This window comes from Dendronephthya gigantea, unplaced genomic scaffold (genome assembly GCF_004324835.1).
Source record: "Dendronephthya gigantea isolate DGI-Jeju-01 unplaced genomic scaffold, DenGig_1.0 000009F, whole genome shotgun sequence".
Lineage (NCBI taxonomy): Eukaryota > Metazoa > Cnidaria > Anthozoa > Malacalcyonacea > Nephtheidae > Dendronephthya > Dendronephthya gigantea.
The window spans coordinates 1473374-1493450 of record NW_021163019.1 but is presented as its reverse complement, the minus strand read 5'-3'; the positions used below and the strand labels follow the sequence as shown (position 1 = coordinate 1493450).

The window sequence follows — 20077 nt, the reverse complement described above, 5'->3', positions numbered from 1 at the left end:
GTTGACCTTCGTGTTGGAAACAAATTTGAATAAAAGAAAGGGCAGGACAAGACAAGGTATTAGGACGCTTGCCTATATGAAAGAATTAGGTTTGCTTTAGCATCAGATTTATACAGAAGAAAATTCAACGAAAGAAATATGGTTTCAAATATCCTGTGAAAAATATTGTGTTTTTTATCTTGTTGTACTATGACAAGCAACTTCTGCTTCGTCAGGAAGTGACAAAACTTGACAAGGTGAGATAATTTCCATTTTATTATTGTTCTATAAAAAATTGACCTTTAAGAACTCTCATATGAGAGTTGTCTATTTAATGCCAAATTTACTTAATGCAGCTCCAGATACGACGTTCTTTCCGCGTTCTCTTGTCAAGAATATATTTATTATATGATCGTATCGATGTCTTATTCAATATTAATACAGCACAATATAAATTAGCCCGCTTTGAAAACTTGCTGCCGAATATCACGGCTTAAACTTGGTGGGAGTTGCGAAGTTTACACAAACTGTTTACATAAAATGCGAATTTGATTGTGACAAGTATATTATGCAAATTGTTTGTTGAATAAGGACCTAGCTGTCTTTGATTATGATCTGACCAAATTTTCCTAACTTGTTATCATGCTGATCGAAAGAAAGGTCTTCTCTAGCCCTCTGTGACAAATTTTAATTAAACTAACAATAATCATCTGTCTCAAAACAATGTGTTTCCTAGTGGTCTCTCATGGAGAGCATCAGATGGCTGTCCTAGTCGGAGCAGTTATAGTGCAAAAGGTTAAAGCAACTAGCAAATTAAAGACCACATATTCCGCGCTAAAAAATGTAATTTATAGTATTAATAAATAACACATAATTTTTATGACGATCTCTGCGCTGTGTCAATAAATCTGTCATCTGAGGAATACGACGCAATGGAAACACACGGTATTCACACACAAAGATTTAGTATTTTATCCAATCCTTAATTCATCATATCACTGTAAATATCGGCAAAACAAATTTGAGAACAAGAAGCGATAGAAAATTGTTAAACGTGTTTTTTATGACTCAAATTTAAATACAATACACATGCATATGTGTTTGATATATTGACACACATACTTGTGTTATGTAAATCTTTTCCTGACGGAAGAAGCCTGCTTGTGCCTTGTGATAGAAAAAAATGTAATTATCCTTTTCATCTTGACACATTCCTATATATGTTTAAGATGAACTTACACTTTTAAAACTAAATTCGTCTTGATATTCTTTATATCAGGACAATCGTGATAGAAGAGGTGATGTGTGAATTGTTTTAATTTTATTGTACGCATAAAACTCCGAATAAACGGACCAAAAATTTCATTTTGTAGTGAAAATATAGGTGGTATATCGTTTTACCATGACATGGCGAATACACAAGAAGATGCGAGTTTGATCGACGTGTTTACGGGTTATGTAAACTATTTGCTGAAGGAAGAAGTTAGTCTGCCTTTTCCCTTTGTATGAGATTGTAATAAACAAAATAAACCCAGGCGTTTTACCATTACGTGTCAAGACACAGTGGAAAGAAGGTTAAACTTTTGCTGAAGAAGAATTATGTTTTCTAAAATAGTGTGGAAAATCCTGATTTTTTCAGTGTCTTTTTATTTTACAAATTTCGGCTTTTCTCAGGGCAAGAAGGTGAGGGAGAATTCTACAATTGTTCAGACTTCGCTACGCACCTACTGACCTACGCGAATATCAAAGTCGAAATGTATAATGAACTGATTTATTGTTTGGTCATTTGTGCTCCCTTTCCTAGGATTTTAAGAAATGCAATCCAGGCAAACGATTCAGTTACAAAAACGAAGCAGGACAAGTAAAGATATTGATTTGCGCCGGATTAAAAAACGGCGTCCCTGAATGGCAATACACTGATGGTAAGATATTAATATTGATCTACAAAGGTATTTAGTGGGACTTGTGTATTGATTATGGTCGCTGTTTACTGTGTTTTGCTGGACCGATATGGTGAATCATTAGAGAATCCTAAATAGTACAAAAATTTTTAGGTTCTTCAACACTGGGTGAGAAGTTCAACCCAGCCAGAGATTGTCCAGATATTGTTGATCATTTGCCGGACGCAGAAGATGGATTTTATTGGGTTTCGTTTGGCACTAAATCAAAACATAAGGTATTGTAACAACTTGTGCTCTTTGTGATCGTCATCTTTCTGAAACATTTATCAACGTAACCTTTCCTCCATGACAACGTTGTACTATAGTTATCAACCTTCTTCTCAATGATGTCCTCTCTCTTCCCTATTAAATCCTCTCTTGCTCCTATGATTTACTCTTTTCCTTAGATGTCCTCTTTCTTCCCTATGATATCCTCTCTTGCTCCTATAATTTACTCTTTTCCTTAGATGTCCTCTCTTATCCCTACGATGTCCTCTCTCTTCCCCATGATATCCTCTCTTGCTCCTATGATTTACTCTTTTCCCAAGATGTCCTCTCTTATCCCTACAATGTCTTCTTTCTTCCCTATGATATCCTCCCTTGCTCCTATGATTTACTCTTTTCCCAAGATGTCCTCTCTTATCCCTACGATGTCCTCTCTCTTTCTTATGATATCCTCTCTTACTCCTATGATTTACTCTTTTCTCAGTGATGTCCTCTCTTGTCCCTGCGATGTCTTCTCTCTTCGCTACGATGTTCTCTCTCTCTTCCCTATGATGTCCTAATTCCTCTCTATGATATCCTCTCTCCTCCCTACGATGTACTCATTGTTCCATATGATCCTCTCTACTGTCTTTTTAAAAAGGTTTGGTGTGATGTACATACAGATGAAGGAGGGTTTATGTTGGTTGGAATGAAGAACAGTCCTGTATCTTGGACAGTACCATCCAACTCTATCCCTGTTGACCCTAAAGGACCCCCACATTGGTCAAGCAAACTTGGAGATATTCAAATACTGGATTTTGGAGTCCAGTTTTCCTCAGACAATTCTTTTGAAAGAACCAAAGCACACTGGTAAGAGGTTGCAAAAGAATGAATTGACAATTAGCAAAGCTGAAAGCTGGTAATCATTTAAAGAATTCTGCTGTACTCTTTTATCCTGATTAACTATGTATCTTGCTATTACTATAGGTTTTATCGTTTAAACCAAAAGCGTCAACTTGGAAATATTTTCTCAAATGACGTATCAATTGGTTGTTCAATAAATAATCCTGGAATTGGGGGTATCAAATACATCAAGGATGTCCAAAGCGACTCCATCACCACAACGAATTTTAGATGTTCCATATTTGGACCTCACACTCACAGTAGTTTGGGATGGGTGAATATCATTCTAGTGTACACAAAAATTTTACATCAAACCTATATTAATGAACCTCGAATATCAGTAATGTTTGGGAGAAAACGTTTGCGAAGAAATTTTCCTCCGGTTTTACTAAATGAAAGTAGGAAGAGAAACTAATGTCTGTATTAATATCGTTCAGGCAAGAATGAATTATTGTCTTCGTAATACTTGCAAGAAAGGATATGGTGTAATTCCTGGTCCTTTTTCATTTCAATATACTCAATATGGATCCTTTAGGTAAGGTTTTAATGAAAGGCTAAGATAAAATATCAAATTATTAAAAGTATTGCAAGAATTCATTAAAAGTATATCATATAATGTCACATATAACGTGGAACTGCAATAAGAACTTTGTATTTGTGACAAGGCTTGTCTATGCTGGCCCTGGATTCGGTAATAGTTCCCAGATATATAGTTTACAGCAAAGTAATTATATAGTTACAGCGCCGTATCGGCTTTGACTGGTCTGGGACGTAATTCCACAGCCTTCCTTGGATGCGATAACGGGAAAGTGAGTAAAGAGACTATTTGAAATATAAAAGAGGTTAATTTGAAATATTAAAAGACGAAAGCACTCCAGTAACGCTATAATAGTCAGATGACCGAAAGCCTGTGCACACCTGTTAAAATTTTTTCAGTGTCATTTGATCAAAAACAACAACTTAAAAGACAAAAATTAACAATGTGTTATAACTATACATCTTGGTGTAAGTTACTTCTCACGTGTTTTTTCAAGTGTTGCGGATGTTTTGGTCCTAAAGGTGGAAGACAAGACTACTGTGGTCCTGGATGTACTTCAATCAATGGTGGAACCGTAATACAGAATGTTTTTGTTTGGTTTTGGGTGAGAAACAGAATGCCAGAAAGACTTTGGAAAAGGTGCATGGAGTTCACCATGAAGAATTCAGCAGGCGTATCTGAGAAATATTTTATTGATCCAAGAACTGGTACTGCACATAAGGTGAGGGTTTTGGGGAAACAGCCCAAGAATGAAAAAAATAAATTAAACACTTGATTTAATTTGTTAAGGGTTCCTGTTCAGAGCAATTTAAGACATTTCTCAACGAGGGTGTAAGTATATGTATAGATACATAAATACAGGAAGAGAAGACGAGCACAGGTAACTTTAAGGAGCAAAATGAAAAAAACAGCAGATTGAAGGCTCATAACATTTAAAACCATACTTCATGTAAATTGAGAGGAATGAAGGAAGAACATGTAGAGATGAGTACAGTCAGGAGTAAACCCAGAACTTTAATGATCAAAATGAATCCTCTATAACATTTCATGTAGACATTGACTGTAGCTGACAAAAAAGGGTTTAAAAAGATCCCAAACGTTCCTGGTCTTCTCTCATATCGTGAAGATAATCAACAACTTTATGTTAATAATGGATCAAAGTGGCAACCATTAGATAATGAAGGAGAGGTAATCAAGTTTGTTTATTGACAGTATTTTTATGCAAAATTGTTATAAATATGGAAATGCTCAGTATTCATTTTATTTTTCCAGGTTCGACAATTACAGCAAGAAGTTAAAAGTCTAGAAACACAACTCAAAACTCAAGGGAACTTGATAAAGAAGCTAGAAAAAGGTAATTCAGAAACGTATTGATGAATTTAAATTAGACACGCCGCATGCATGCATTCTAAAGACGGCTTTTTAAAAAAATTAACAACTTTTACCTGTGTGGAGATTGCGTCAAAGAGGGTGAATGGAATCAGTTTTTCGTATCATTGTCATTGTCACATGTTAAAGTTCAGGTCAAATCTGAGGTTCTGCTCACTCAGGGTCGTTTAATGTAAAAATTGCCCAAATTTGCATGTTTTGTATTTTCTCAACAAGTCATAAACTCAAGTTCATTTAGAAGCGTAGCTAACCTAAATAATGTTAGATATCAAGACACGACGCCCCAATTTTAAAGGTTCGTTTACATATGGACTTAACTTACATTTTAAGCTCTATAGTAACAAAGCGTTACATGCTTCACAGATATTTTAAAGTTACCCGTATTCAACCTTACGAACAACGGTTCCTACAGACGACGGTGGAAATTTTATGTAAATGCCACCCAAAATTATCAGCTCCTGCATTCTGTAATATGAATTCACTGAATGGTGTTATTGTCGAAATTTTGGGAATACTGAATGCGAATTTTGGGAATACCGATCAACTCAAGGAGTTGCATATCATTGAAAACAATGATTAGCCGACAAACCCGCGTTACCTGGGAAAAATCTTAAACGATTCACTAAAAAACAACGAATATTAATAATCTTGACAATAACATATAATTTGCTTTAAATCAACATCAACTCGATATGAATCTTTAGTAATAAAGTGTGTTACATTCCACAGGTTTACAAATTTATCCTTCTTGTTCAATATTACGACAAACGAGGCCTACAGCCGATAGTGGAACGTATTTGGTGAGTCCCATTCCAGGACTTTTAGTTTCAGTATTTTGTGACATGACTTCAAAGAATGGTGTTGGTGTGACAGAGATTGGACATGACAGTGAATCAAGGACACTTGTAAAAGGGTATAATTCTCCAGGCTCTTACCACAAAAACATTAGATATGACATTTCCATGGAGCAGATTGTCGCTATAATGAAGCAATCCAAGAATTGTGAGCAGTTTATAAAATATGAATGCTATCATAGCTTTATCTGGCACAGCACCAAAAGGATATATTATAGTTGGTGGGTATCTCGTCAAGGTTCAAAGATGAATTACTGGGGTGGAGCGGCAGTCGACAGTGGAAAATGTGCCTGTGGAATGACCAACAGCTGTGCAGGTGGAAAAAAATGTAATTGTGACAAGAATGACAAGGCATGGCGTGAAGACAGTGGATACCTGACAGACAAGAACACACTTCCTGTTACTGAACTGAGATTTGGAGATACTGGCGGTAGTGCTGAGTCTGGTTATCATACACTGGGAAAATTACGTTGCTGGGGGTAACATAAAACCTGGTGTGATTAATATGATCTTTTTGATCAAAGTTTTTAGAAATTTCGTTATATAGGCAATCGAAACTTTGATCTCGTAATTTCATCAATGTGATTTATAAACCATAGTGTCAATGCCATCGTCAACAATAAACATATTGCGTACTTTATGCCATTGTAAGACCAGGCAGACATAGAAACAGCGACCTGGTTTCTTAATGTACTAGTACTACTGTTATTCATCACGGACAAGGTTAGACGGAACAAGCTCTGAATAATGTTTTTGAGGTGCTAGACCTCTGGCGAAATGGAGGTCTGATGTTATAGACTCAATATTAGACGTAAATGGAAAGGTCTCAAACGAGGAATTCGCTCAATTCAGGTCGTTAACATTAGTTTATGCTTATAAAAAGTTTAATTTTTGAAAGTCAAATACAGTTTTTAATTTGAACTTGGCCTGGTTGTATTCTGGCCAATAAAATACAAGAAAAATAATCTATATGATTATATTTCATATAAAGAAAAATGCGACTGAGCACGAATTAAAATATCTATCAATTCATATCTATATTTGTATCAACATAAAGAAATGATAATTTGAAAAAAATTAGCCTGCATCGTTTCAGCCTAAACGACATTTCGCTTTTTTAATTACATTTTACATTCAATTCATCTGCAACTCATTACAGCAGAGAGCGTTGATTCATCTTCTCATAGTCTCATCCTCAAATTCATCAAAATCGCCTTGTTTTTCTATTCTCGTATCCTTAATTAAAACCAGGGTATTTCGAGGCTCATTGCGGTGGACAAAGTCAAAGTATTACCCTTGTTTCTGGTTTTCTTTTTTTTCTTTCAAAATAGGTTTGTTTATGTTGTGTGTGTAGCAGGATGTCAGTCAGGCAGATCTACCACCCGATTATATAAGTTTTACCTATTATTAGCTAATATTTCTTAATTTGGGAAAATTATAAGATAACTATGTGTACTAGGACATGTTAACAAACGGTTAAACTACAGTTAATAAAAGAACTAATCAAAACCGTGCATTTCTGAGTAAACTAAGATTCAACCACACAAAATGTAGTTAGGAGTTTTATAGAAATGGCTGCAAAAAAAGAAAATTTCAAGCCACGAAACTAAATAATCCTCCGTAATCATTAGTATTTCGGGAAAGGAATAATAGTATTTACTCACTAGCGGTCATGTAATAAGAGGTGTATCAATTACACAAGCCAGTCACACTACTTTGGAGTAACGATAACGATATCAACATTAGCAATCTGCGGAAATTTACTTCGGAAAACAGGTCAGTTATGTAACATAGATATCACAGGTATAGTTGCTGGGTGACTACGATCTGAGATCTATTTAGGCATTAGCTATAAGCTACGTGTTTTATTGTAATGTTGTGTCCCTCTCCTAAAGTATTCAGTGAACTGTATTAAATCATTTAAATGTCGTTAAGCCTGTGTAGGCAAGAATGTTGTATCAAACAGCGGCAAAGCAGGTTATCTCTGCATCATAGTAGTGCATGCACACGGTCGGGAGGGGATTAACTACATTAAAGAAAAGAATATCACTTGTGAACAAGTGCTCCTTATCGAAGTGAGTTTCTGATCAAATATGCACAAAGAAATTCAACCTAAGCCATATCAATTGTTGACGGATGTGTTATACGAAGTATGATCCCATATATTCATTGAAATAAAAGAACTAAAGTATTAAAGACTAGGAATACTAGTAAATATCCTACAGAAATCTAGACAATATTTTTTTAAAACAGTATCATTGTTTGTTCACAATGTTTACACTAATGCGATATAAACATGCCCTGAAAAAATAGACACACTGTGTGAGCGAATGTTTGCTGGGTATGCATGAGGTAGGTAAGTTGTGTATAAAAAGCGAAGGTTTCTACAACCTCGTACCCAGGGTCTTTACTCGTGGTGGTACTCCCCACCACGAGTAAAGACCCTGGGTACGAGGTTGAGGTTTCTATAGCATAATTAGAGATCAGGGGCTGGTCGTATGAAAGCAGGATAGCGATTTTTTGAACCGTTCTAAAAATCCTTAAAGAACAATAAAATTTCATCTTTGGAACCAACAATTATTAAAGTAGATCCTCGATTTAGGAATACTAAGATTTAATCAAAGTTATAGCAAACAACGGGCGATTTTAAAGCGATTGAAAAAATCACTATCCAGTTTTCATACAACCGGCCCCAGAAAATAAATCACTTGTGGCAACAGATTTTCACCAAACATCAGCTTCTTGTGCGCCGAACGCATTAAAACAATAGATAAAAAGGCAGCATTCAAACGCCTGAATTCAATCCGGTTTAGCATAATTCTTAATTGATGCATACTGTACATTGCACAAAATTCATAGGATTTATAATTTAAAGGCGCGACCATTAATTTGAAAGCGGTTTCTTAAGCGTCGTTGTCGCGTCGCCGTATTAAATTTCAACTTCCTATTATTTTACTGTTAACGAGAAACCCTGCTCGGTTCTTCATCAGCGGGTTTCCCACATAAAACTTGTGTACTATAAACAGGTAATATTATGTAAATCGATTGCTGAAGGAACACGTCTGTCTGCTCTTGCCTTTTACCAAATTTGAAAAACTATGAAAGGTCATAGTCGGCTTAATTAACTTTCAAAAAGAAATCCTCTTTTGTGCTTTGTTGATATGGCTGTTCCTGTGGTGAATCTTTATAGCAATATATATGCGTGAATTGATCCTAATAAAATACAAATTAACCGGCGTGTTTGATCTAGATGGCCAGACATGGGTACATTATGTGAATTATTTCCTCAAAGTATATAGAGCTTGTCTAACTTTGATTTTAATTTGATTGATTTTCCCCCAACATATCTAATAACAGCCAAACCAGAGAAACTAGCCTGCCTCGCTAGTCACCATCGATAGCGTGTCAAGAAGCGATGAATGTGAGAAGATGGCGGATTTAACTAACCAATTTTAAACAAACGCAAACATGTTTTTCAAACAAAATATTTATAGCTCGATTACTAGTGAATTCTTTGCTGAAGGAAAGAGCTCGTCTGCTTGAGTCCTTTGTTATTGATTTTAATTAAAATAAAAGAACCCAGGTCATTTTATCACTACGTGTCAAGACACAGCGAAAGAAAGCCTGAACTTTTGTTGAACAAGAATCATGTTTTCGAAAATCTTGTGGAAAATCCTTATTTTTTCAGTTTGTTTAAGAGTTACAACTACTGGTTTCTCGGAGGGAAGCGAGGTGAGAGGAATCCTTAAAATTGGTTTATATTTTAGCCACTTGCAAAGTTTGAATTTGCACAAGAGATTGTTCAGCACCTAACATATTGGCTCATTTATCGGAAAGTCATGCATTTTTACTTCTTTTATTCCAGAATTTTAAGGAATGCAATCCAGGTAAACAAATCAGTCACAAAAACCAAGCAGGTCAAGTGAAGATATTGATTTGCGCCGGATTAAAAGACGGCCCCTCGCCTGAAATGGCAATACTGATGGTAAGGAATTAATATTTGTGACGTAATATTTGTAAAAATGTATTATATGGTTTCTGTTTTTAAATTCTTACATCTCTATGATCAATGAACCAAAAAGAAGAGACATCCTTCATAAAGATTTTAAAATACAACAGTTCAAAACAATTCATTCATGAATAACTTGCTTCGAAGATGGGAAAATGAAGATGGAATGGGTTGATTACTAACAAGACAAACCTGATGACTGATCTTGACTTATCTATCTAGTTTAAAACAAATCAGTTGAACTTAGGCCGTTTCTATTCTTCGTAGTAATATGAATCGATAAATTTGAAAAAGGTGGGGGGAATTGGTTTAGAGCACAATCATTAGGAAGATTCTTTTACGCCAACACTCGCTTCTTGGAGTAAATCTCTTTAAGCAACTTTTATGTTTTGAGGTTCTTCAACATTGGGCGAAATATTCAACCCAGCAAAAGATTGTCCTGACATTGTTGATCATTTGCCTGGAGCAAAAGATGGATTTTACTGGATATCTTTTGACAACAAAACTAAACACAAGGTAAATACGACAAACATCATTTATTACTAACCATCTTCTCTGATGCACCGCTCCATTTCGTTACCTAACGTTTTTCTTACTTCAACTGTCTTTTAAAGCCTTCTCTGTTTCAAAGTTTTCCTTAGTTATTTAGTCAGTTATTATACTCTGCGAGGCAATCTCTCGCCCATGCTTGTCTAGTCCAGCCATTTTATATATTTTGTTGCTTTCTGTCAAATTTAAAAAAAAATTGTCATACGAAGGCACTTCTCGAGTCAAGTGACACAACTGCATTGTGCCAGTCATCAAGACACAAAGTTACATAAAGTAGATAATAATTTTCTTTGTTTTTAACCTAAGGTTTGGTGTGATGTACATACAGATGAAGGGGGGTTTATGTTGGTTGGAATGAAGGACAGTCCTGTATCTTGGACAGTACCATCCAACTCTACTCCTGTTGATCCTAAAGGACCACCACATTGGTCAAGCAAATTTGGTGATTTACAAATACTAGATTTTGGAGTTCAAATTTCTTCTGATGATACATTTAAAGAAACCAAAGCACATTGGCAAGGATATATTCCAATTTTCAAAGCTCTTTAGTTATCAAACACAAAACTCTTCGGTATTTTCTTTATTGATTATTTGCCTATTACTGTAGGTTTTATCGTTTAAACCAAATGCGTCAACTTGGGGATATTTTTTCAAACGACATATCAACTGGTTGTTCTCTAAGCACTCCTGGAATTGAGGATATCAAATATGTCAAGGATGTCCAAAGCGGTTCTATCATTACGAATAATTTTAAATGTTCCATATTTGGACCTCACACTCGCATTAATTTAGGATGGGTGAATATTTAATGCAATTGAGAAATTTACATGAAACTTGTGTACCTAAATATAAGTATGTAAATAAGTTCCAACTTCCAATATAACCAGGAAGCAGCGTGGCAGCGTCTTCAAACAACTTATAATCAAATGTGGTATAACAACTGCCTAAAATAGACAAAACACTTCTCGACGTTTCGACCTGAGGGCCTTCGTCAGGAGAGTTAGTTATACTAACTCTACTTTAGGCAGTTACCACATTTGATGCTAAATATTAGTATAGTCTTTCGGTAAGAAAAATAAATAAAAGCCGTTTACTTATAGTAGTACTAGCGGAATTACTTTTCCTCTTCATGGTTTTTACAGCAGAATTAGAAATATGCGTTTTGGGCAAAAGAAAATAAACGCCTACGTTTTAATACTTTCTAGGCAAGAATGAATTACTGTCTTCGCAATGATTGCAAGAAGGGGTATGGTGTAATTCCTGGTCCTTTTTCATTTCTTTACACTGAATATGGCTCTTTCAGGTAAGATTTTCACTGAAAATGTTAGGCTTTGTCAATTCAACGTCAAGTTTCTGTAATAATTCAGTAACTGTGCGTGAAGAAAATGTTCACAGAATAGTTTTATAGTTACAGCGCTGTGTCAGCTTCAACTGGCATGGGACGTAATTCCACAGCCTTCCTTGGATGCGATAACGGGAAAGTAAGTGACTAGTTACTAGGAATACCAATGCGACTAGCTCTCCAGTAATGTTATAAAGATCAGGTGGCTATTAATCCAGTGAACATTCGTTGATTTCTTAAAGCTATGTCGTAATCTTAACTTAATCGGCATATAGGTCAGTGACTTAATAGTTATATAATTTGAAGATATAGGTTAAGCGTAGAGTAATTATTTATATCTGTAGCAACATTTATCGCCCCCTCATATGTCCTCTATAATAATATGCATTATTAGTGTTGCGGATGTTTTGGTCCTAAAGGTGGAAGACAAAACTACTGTGGTCCTGGATGTACTGCAATCAATGGAGGAACAGTAATGAAGAATGTTTTTGTTTGGTTTTGGGTGAGAAACAGAATGCCAGAAAGACTTTGGAAAAGATGCATGGAATTTACCATGAAGAATTTAACAGGCGTATCTGAGAAATATTTTATTGATCCGAGAAGTGGTACTGCACATAAGGTGAGCGTTTGTTGACAACAAGAATGAAACTATAGAAAAAATGAAATGTAATTCTTCGGTTCTTTTTAAGGGTTCCTGTTCAGGACAATTTAAGAGATTTCTTAACGAAGGTGTAAGTATATACAATAATTGTGTTTCAACAAATTCTACTGAAAAACAAAATAAGCAATAGCAAAGAGCACTGGTATAGGACTGAAAAATAAAACAACAAAAGAGATAGTGAAAAAACCAGCGGAGAATAATAATATGAAATTCAGTAAATACACAGGTTTGTGACGGAGGGTTCGTACCATGATCATCTCCTGGCATTACCAATTTACAAGAATACATCAGAAAATTCAAAATTTTTAACTCCAATAATCAATGCGAACTCTTGGTGACGTTTCTTGTAGACATTGACAGTAGCTGACGAAGATAGTTTAGAGAAGATCCCAAATGTTCCAGGTCTTCTTTCATATCGTGAAGATAATAAACAACTTTATGTCAATAATGGATCAGAGTGGCAATCATTGGCTTATGAAGATGAGGTTGGTTTACTGTAGTTTTTACTGGATTGTTCATTCAAATGTTATGAAATACTGATATTGAAAATAAATTGTCTAAATGAAAATGCATATTACTTTCAAGATTCGACAATTACAGCAGAAAATTATAGATCTTGAAAGAAGAAACGAAAATCAAGAAAGTATGATTCGAATTCTTGAAAAAGCAATCGAAACTCAGCAGAACATAACGAAGAAGTTAGAAAAAGGTAATTTCATAGTTCCATTTGCAAACATAATTATTATGCTATTTTGAGCTTTGCTTTGCTGCTTTGCTCTATTCAATAAAGTATCGTGTACGGTCAGAATAATCCACACCGTTTTGGTTCGCTATACTTTAAAATAAAATGAAAACTGAAGTCAGAAAATAATAATAATAATAATAATAATAATAATAATAATAATAATAATAATAATAATAATAATAATAATAATAATAATAATAATAATGGAAACTTTATTTTCTTTAATACATACTTACAATTGCAAATCTCACTGTTAAAGGTAATTTACAATTGGCTACTTGATATATAAAAATTTGATATATAAAAATTTGATTATACGTTATGCATTATTACACCTTACATTTACACAAGTACACATGCAATATAACAAGCATATTAAAATTTTAGTAAATCTGGGTTTGTCCAATCCTTGTTTCTACAACAAAAAACGTAATATGTTGACCTAATTGCAATATTAATGACCTTTCTGATTATATATCGTACACCAGCCTTGTCGGATTTTAAACTTTCCAACATATCAATGAAGACTGAGCATTCTTTCTCAAAAACACCAAGGGCACTAATCGACAGATTGATGAACTTTACTGTTTTAAAATATTTCTTCTGTTCCGTAATCGTATCTTTATATTTCACGTGTTTTCGCTGCGCATTTTTTCTTAGATTAGTTTCGTACCCGACGGTTAGTTCAAGGATAAAGACAATTGTCTTTGGTCACAATTAGTAGATCAGGACGATATTCTTCACCAGTAATTATTGAGGGATTCGGGAATGATGGCAAGTCAGCATAGATGTTTTGAATATATTCCTTGGGAAGGTTATTGGCAAGAAAATTTAGGATTGAATCGTGTCTCCAAGTAAATCGTTCTAGGTAGGAACTGCAACCAGAGACAACGTGCAACAATGATTCAGGGTTAAGGCAGAATGAACATTCAGAAGACGACGAGAGTCCCCACTTATGTAGATTTTTCCGGGTTGGTAGTGAATTGTTGATGTACCGAATGCTGAAGTTGAAAATATTCTTGGTAGTTTCGATTGACAAGTAGACCAAATACAGTTTACTTCGGGTAGAGAGAATTTTGTTATGCTGGAAAAGAACGAACCTTGACATTTCAGTTGATTTTCTAATTTATCTTCTTGACTTTTTCTGAATGACTTAACAACTTCTTTCGTTGAATTATATTGATCATATTGAGTGTTAGTATGATTAGAAGAAGATTTCCATAGGTGTTTTATTGATTCGTTAGGAGAAGATTTCAAGACACTGCGGATAGTTGTTTGACATTGGTTGAATTTAGTAGAAGGAGGAATGATGTTAAGACCAAATTTGTTTCTAGTTAGGTAAACGTAACTAAGCGATCCAGAGATAGGGAGTTCAAGCCATTTTCGGTGTACTGTTTGAAAACTGAGTCCAGGTTTCCGAAATCCAGGTTTTTGAATGGATGCTACTGTGAGATGCCACGAGAGTTTTGAAAGTACATAACGGCTGTATAAAAGAATTTTATATTTTGGGTGCAGTGGCTTCAGATCTATATCTTTCATCAGGCCGGTGAATAAGGAGAGTAATTCTGATTTGTGTTCGTCATTTGTCATTTCAATAATAATAATAATAATAAAAATAATAATAATAATAATAATAATAATAATAATAATAATAATAATAATAATAATAAATATAATAATAATAATAAAAATAATAATATATAATAAATAATAATAATATAAATAATAATATATAATAATAATAATAAAATAATATAATAATAATAATAATAAATTATCATTATTATTATTATTTTTTTAAATCAAGCAGCCCACCATGGTATAATAAGCAGGGGCCGGTTGTGTTGGATAGCGAATTGATTTTCTCAACCTTTCTAAAAACACTTGAAAAGCAATAAAATTTTAGCTTTGGAACCTGAAAATTAGATGTTACTAATTTCAATGCTAAGATTAAGAACGAAATAAACTTTTTCATGTGTGTACGTAAAAGTGTCTTACATTTCACAGGTTTACAAATTTATCCTTCTTGCTCATTATTACGACAAGCGAGGCCTACAGCCGATAGCGGAACGTATTTGGTAAGTCCTGTTCAAGGACTTTTAGCTTCAGTATTTTGTGACATGACTTCAAAGAATGGTGTTGGTGTGACAGAGATTGGACATGACAGTGAATCAGCAAAACGTGTAAAGGGATGTCAACCGCCAGGTTGTTTCAAGACAAAGATTCAATATGACATTTCCATGGAGCAGATTGTTGCAATTATAAAGCAGTCCAAGAATTGTGAGCAGTTTATAAAATATGAATGTTATCATAGTGTTTTAAGGTATGGGTCCCCACGTGAATATTATGGATGGTGGGTATCACGTCAAGGCTCAAAGATGAATTACTGGGGTGGAGCGGCAGTCAACAGTGGAAAATGTGCCTGTGGAATGACCAACAGCTGTGCAGGTGGAGGAAACTGTAATTGTGACAAGAATGACAAAACATGGCGTGAAGACAGTGGATACCTGACAGACAAGAACACACTGCCTGTTACTGAACTGAGATTTGGAGATAATTACTCAAGTTACGAAAAAGGATATCATACATTAGGAAAGCTGCGTTGTTGGAATTAAAACCTAACTTTCCAGGTGATCTCATGCACGCTTTTATTTTAACCGACAATCAGCGCTCAAAAGGATTGTCTAAATAGAAATCCATTTCTCAGTATTTAACCGTTTATATCTTTCGTAATTCTTTATGAAGCTTTTATGAAAATTTTGTGATTGTGTTCACTTATATGAGAACTATAGCTCTGACATTAATTTCAAACCGAAATAAAGTATTTCAAGAGATAGTTGTATGTTTTAATACAGAAATGGATTAATTTTTATTTGACAACTAGTTCCAGTCATTTCCCACGTTTTTAGATCACCTGGTTACCAGATATATCGAACAGTAATTTAGTAAAAAACATGTATACCTAATTGAGAATTCGTACTGCTGAGATAATCCTTTGACAAAAAAATAGATTTCCATATATACAGTATGAAGTCAGTGTGACTATGAGATTGGTAAGTTGTGTATAAATTTAAAAGACGAAGGTTTCTATAGTATAATTAGAGATTAGGGGGCGGTTGTATCATGCCCGTAGCTTAAACGGTGGATAAGTCAAATTTAAATAATACTCTTACATCTCTCTTAAATGAGTCAACTTGGATATTATGCATTGAATATGTAGTTGTAAACAGTGTCTTTGTATTAAGGTAAAAAACTTGTCTCGAGGAACACGTCTGTCTGCTATAGCCTTTTACCAAATTTTAAGTCAACTTGGATATTATGCAGGTAAAAAACATGTCTGAAGGAACACGTCCGTCTGCCCTTAATTGCCTTTTGCCAAATTTGAAAAAGAATTCCTTTCATAGTCGGCTTAATTTACTTTCAAAAAGAAACCCTCTTTTGTGCTTTGTTGATATGGCTGTTCCTGTTGTGAATCTTTATAGCAATATATGCGTGGATTGATCCTAATCAAATACAAATTAACCGGTGTGTCTGATCTAGATGGCCAGACATGGGTACAAATATGTGAATTATTTCCTCAAAGTATATAGAGCTTGTCTAACTTTGATTTTAATTTGGTTGCTTTTCCCACAACATATCTAATAACAGCTAAACCAGAAAAACTAGCTTGCCTCGCTAGTCACCATCGATAGCGTGTCAAGAAGCGGTGAATGTGAGAAAGATGGCGGATTTAATTAAAAAAAATTTAAACAAACGCAGACATATTTTTAAACAAAATATTTATAGCTCGATTACTAGTGAATTCTTTGCTGAAGGAAAGAGCTCGTCTGCTCGAGTCCTTTGTTATTGATTTTAATTAAATTAAAAGAACCCAGGTCGTTTTATCATTACGTGTCAAGACATAGCGAAAGAAAGGCTGAACTTATGTTGAACAAAAATCATGTTTTCCAAAATCTTGTGGAAAATCCTTATTTTTTCAGTTTGTTTAAGAGTTACAACTACTGGTTTCTCGGAGGGAAGCGAGGTGAGAGGAATCCTTAAAATTGGTTTATATTTTAGCCACTTGCAAAGTTTGAATTTGCACAAGAGATTGCTCAGCACCTAACATATTGGCTCATTTATCGGAAAGTCATGCACTTTTACTTCTTTTATTCCAGAATTTTAAGAATTGCAATCCAGGTAAACAAATCAGTCACAAAAACCAAGCAGGTCAAGTAAAGATATTGATTTGCGCCGGATTAAAAGACGGCGTCCCTGAATGGCAATACACTGATGGTAAGGAATTAATATTTTGACGTAAATATTTGTAAAAAATGTATTATATGGTTTTTGTTTTAAATTCTCTACATCTATGATCAATGAACCAAAAAGAAGAGATATCCTTAATAAAGATTTTAAAATACGAAAGTTCAAAACAATTCATTCATGAATAACTTGCTTGGAAGATGGGAAAATGAAGATGGAATATGGGTTGATTACTAAGAAGACAAACCTATGACTGATTTTGACTATTTATCTAGTTTAAAACAAATCAGTTGAACTTAGGCCGTTTCTATTCTTCGTAGTAACATGAATCGATAAATTTGAAAAAGGTGGGGGGAATTGGTTTAGAGCAGAATTATTAGGAAGATTCTTTTACGCCGACACTCGCTTCTCGGAGTAAATCTCTTAAAGCTACTTTTATGTTATGAGGTTCTTCAACATTGGGCGAAATATTCAACCCAGCAAAAGATTGTCCTGATATTGTTGATCATTTGCCTGGAGCAAAAGATGGATTTTACTGGATATCATTTGACAACGAAACTAAACACAAGGTAAATACGACAAACATTATTTATTAGCACTAACCATCTTCTCTTATGCACTACATCTTCACTGCATGTACCCGCCCCACTTCGTTACCTAAACTTTTCTTACTTCAACTGTCTTTTAAAGCCTTCTCAGTTTCAAAGTTTTCCTTAGTCATTTAGTCAGTTATTATACTCTGCGAGGCGACCTCTCGCCCAGGCTTGTCTAGTCCAGCCCATTCTTATATATGGTGTTGCTTTCCGCCAAATTTAAAAAAAAATGTTGACGAAGGCACTTCTCGAGTCAAGTGACACAACTGCATTGTGCCAGTCATCAAGACCCAAACTTACATAAAGTAGATAATAATTTTCTTTGTTTTTAACCTTATAAGGTTTGGTGTGATGTACATACAGATGAAGGGGGGTTTATGTTGGTTGGAATGAAGAACAGTCCTGTATCTTGGACAGTACCATCCAACTCTACTCCTGTTGATCCTAAAGGACCACCACATTGGTCAAGCAAATTTGGTGATTTACAAATACTAGATTTTGGAGTTCAAATTTCTTCTGATGATACATTTAAAGAAACCAGAGCGCATTGGTAAGGATATATTCCAATTTTCGAAGCTCTTTTGTTATCGAACACAAACCTCTTCTGTATTTTCTTTATTGATTGATTATTTGCCTATTACTGTAGGTTTTATCGTTTGAACCAAAAGCGTCAACTTGGGGATATTTTTTCAAACGACATATCAACTGGTTGTTCTACAAGCACTCCTGGAATTGGGGATATCAAATATGTCAAGGATGTCCAAAGCGGTTCCATCATTCATAATTTTAAATGTTCCATATTTGGACCTCACACTCACAACAGTTTGGGATGGGTAAATACCATTGCACTGTCTACAAAAATTTTACATGAAACCGATACGGAGAAATATATATCGAAGAAATTTCCTCCGGTTTTACTAAATGAAAGTAAGAAGAGAAACTAATGTCTGTATTAATATCGTTTAGGCAAGAATGAACTATTGTCTTCGTAATACTTGCAAGAAAGGATATGGTGTAATTCCTGGTCCTTTTTCATTTCAATATACTCAATATGGGTCGTTTAGGTAAGGTTTTAATGTAAGGCTAAGATAAAATAACGGCCAAATTATTAAAAGTATATCCTAATGTCATATATAACGTGGAACTGCAATAAGAACTTTGTATTTGTGACAAGGCTTGTCTATGCTGGCCCTGGATTCGGTAATAGTTCCTAGATATATAGTTTACAGCAAAGTAATTATATAGTTACAGCGCCGTGTCGGCTTCGACTGGTATGGGACGTAATTCCACAGCCTTCCTTGGATGCGATGGCGGAAAAGTGAGCAAAGAGACTATTTAAAATAATAAAGATGTTATTTGAAATACGAAAATAAGAAAGCACTCCAGTAACGCTATAATAGTCAGATGACTGAAAGCCGGTGCACACGTGTCAAAATTTTTTTCAGTGTCACATGATCAAAAACAACAAATTAAAAGAAAAAATTAATAATGTGTTAAAACTATACATCTTGGTCTAAATTACCTATCACGTGTTTTTTCAAGTGTTGCGGATGTTTTGGTCCTAAAGGTGGAAGACAAAACTATTGTGGTCCTGGATGTACTGAAATCAATGGAGGAACAGTGATGAAGAATGTTTTTGTTTGGTTTTGGGTGAGAAACAGAAAGCCAGAAAGACTTTGGAAAAAGTGCATGGAGTTTACCATGAAGAATTCAACAGGTGTATCTGAGAAATATTTTGTTGATCCGAGAACTGGTACTGCACATAAGGTGAGGATTTTGAAGCAACACCCCAACAATAAAAAAATAAATTAAATTCTTGGGTTAATTTGTTAAGGGTTCCTGTTCAGAGCAATTCAAGATATTTCTCAACGAGGGTGTAAGTATATATATATGGTAACTTTAAGGAGCAAAATGAAGAAACAGCAGACTGAGGGCTCATAACATTCACAACCATACTTCATGTAAATTGAGAGGAATGGTGGGAAGAACATTTATAGATGAGTACAGTCAAGAGTAAACCCGCAACTTAAATAATCAACACGAGTCCTCATAACATTTCATGTAGACATTGACTGTAGCTGACAAAAAAGGGTTTAAAAAGATCCCAAACGTTCCTGGTCTTCTCT

General features: G+C 34.7%; 3 protein-coding genes across 3 annotated transcripts in view; all 3 read left to right on the top strand.

Annotated features, from left to right (window-relative positions):
- Nucleotides 1-1542: 1542 nt before the first annotated feature.
- Nucleotides 1543-6745, top strand: LOC114517774. The gene is made up of 12 exons (XM_028537595.1): nucleotides 1543-1662; nucleotides 1784-1901; nucleotides 2034-2155; nucleotides 2785-2993; nucleotides 3111-3300; nucleotides 3464-3561; nucleotides 3763-3835; nucleotides 4061-4285; nucleotides 4354-4395; nucleotides 4618-4752; nucleotides 4837-4918; nucleotides 5683-6745. Exons 1-12 carry the CDS (start codon nucleotides 1579-1581, stop codon nucleotides 6288-6290), a joined length of 1986 nt encoding a protein of 661 aa, XP_028393396.1. The 5' UTR covers nucleotides 1543-1578; the 3' UTR covers nucleotides 6291-6745.
- An 8429-nt stretch (nucleotides 6746-15174) lies between these two features.
- Nucleotides 15175-15728, top strand: LOC114517632 (neurexin-4-like). Its single transcript, XM_028537417.1, has one exon. The coding sequence runs from the start codon at nucleotides 15234-15236 to the stop codon at nucleotides 15726-15728; it is 495 nt and encodes a 164-aa protein (XP_028393218.1). The 5' UTR covers nucleotides 15175-15233.
- A 1294-nt stretch (nucleotides 15729-17022) lies between these two features.
- The window catches only part of LOC114517772, a 70840-nt gene continuing 67785 nt past the window's right edge, over nucleotides 17023-20077 (top strand). Inside the window, exons 1-2 of the mRNA XM_028537590.1 lie at nucleotides 17023-17137; nucleotides 17271-17388. Of these exons, the coding sequence (XP_028393391.1) occupies nucleotides 17054-17137; nucleotides 17271-17388 (202 nt within the window). The 5' untranslated portion in view covers nucleotides 17023-17053. The remainder of the gene's footprint in view (nucleotides 17138-17270; nucleotides 17389-20077) is intronic.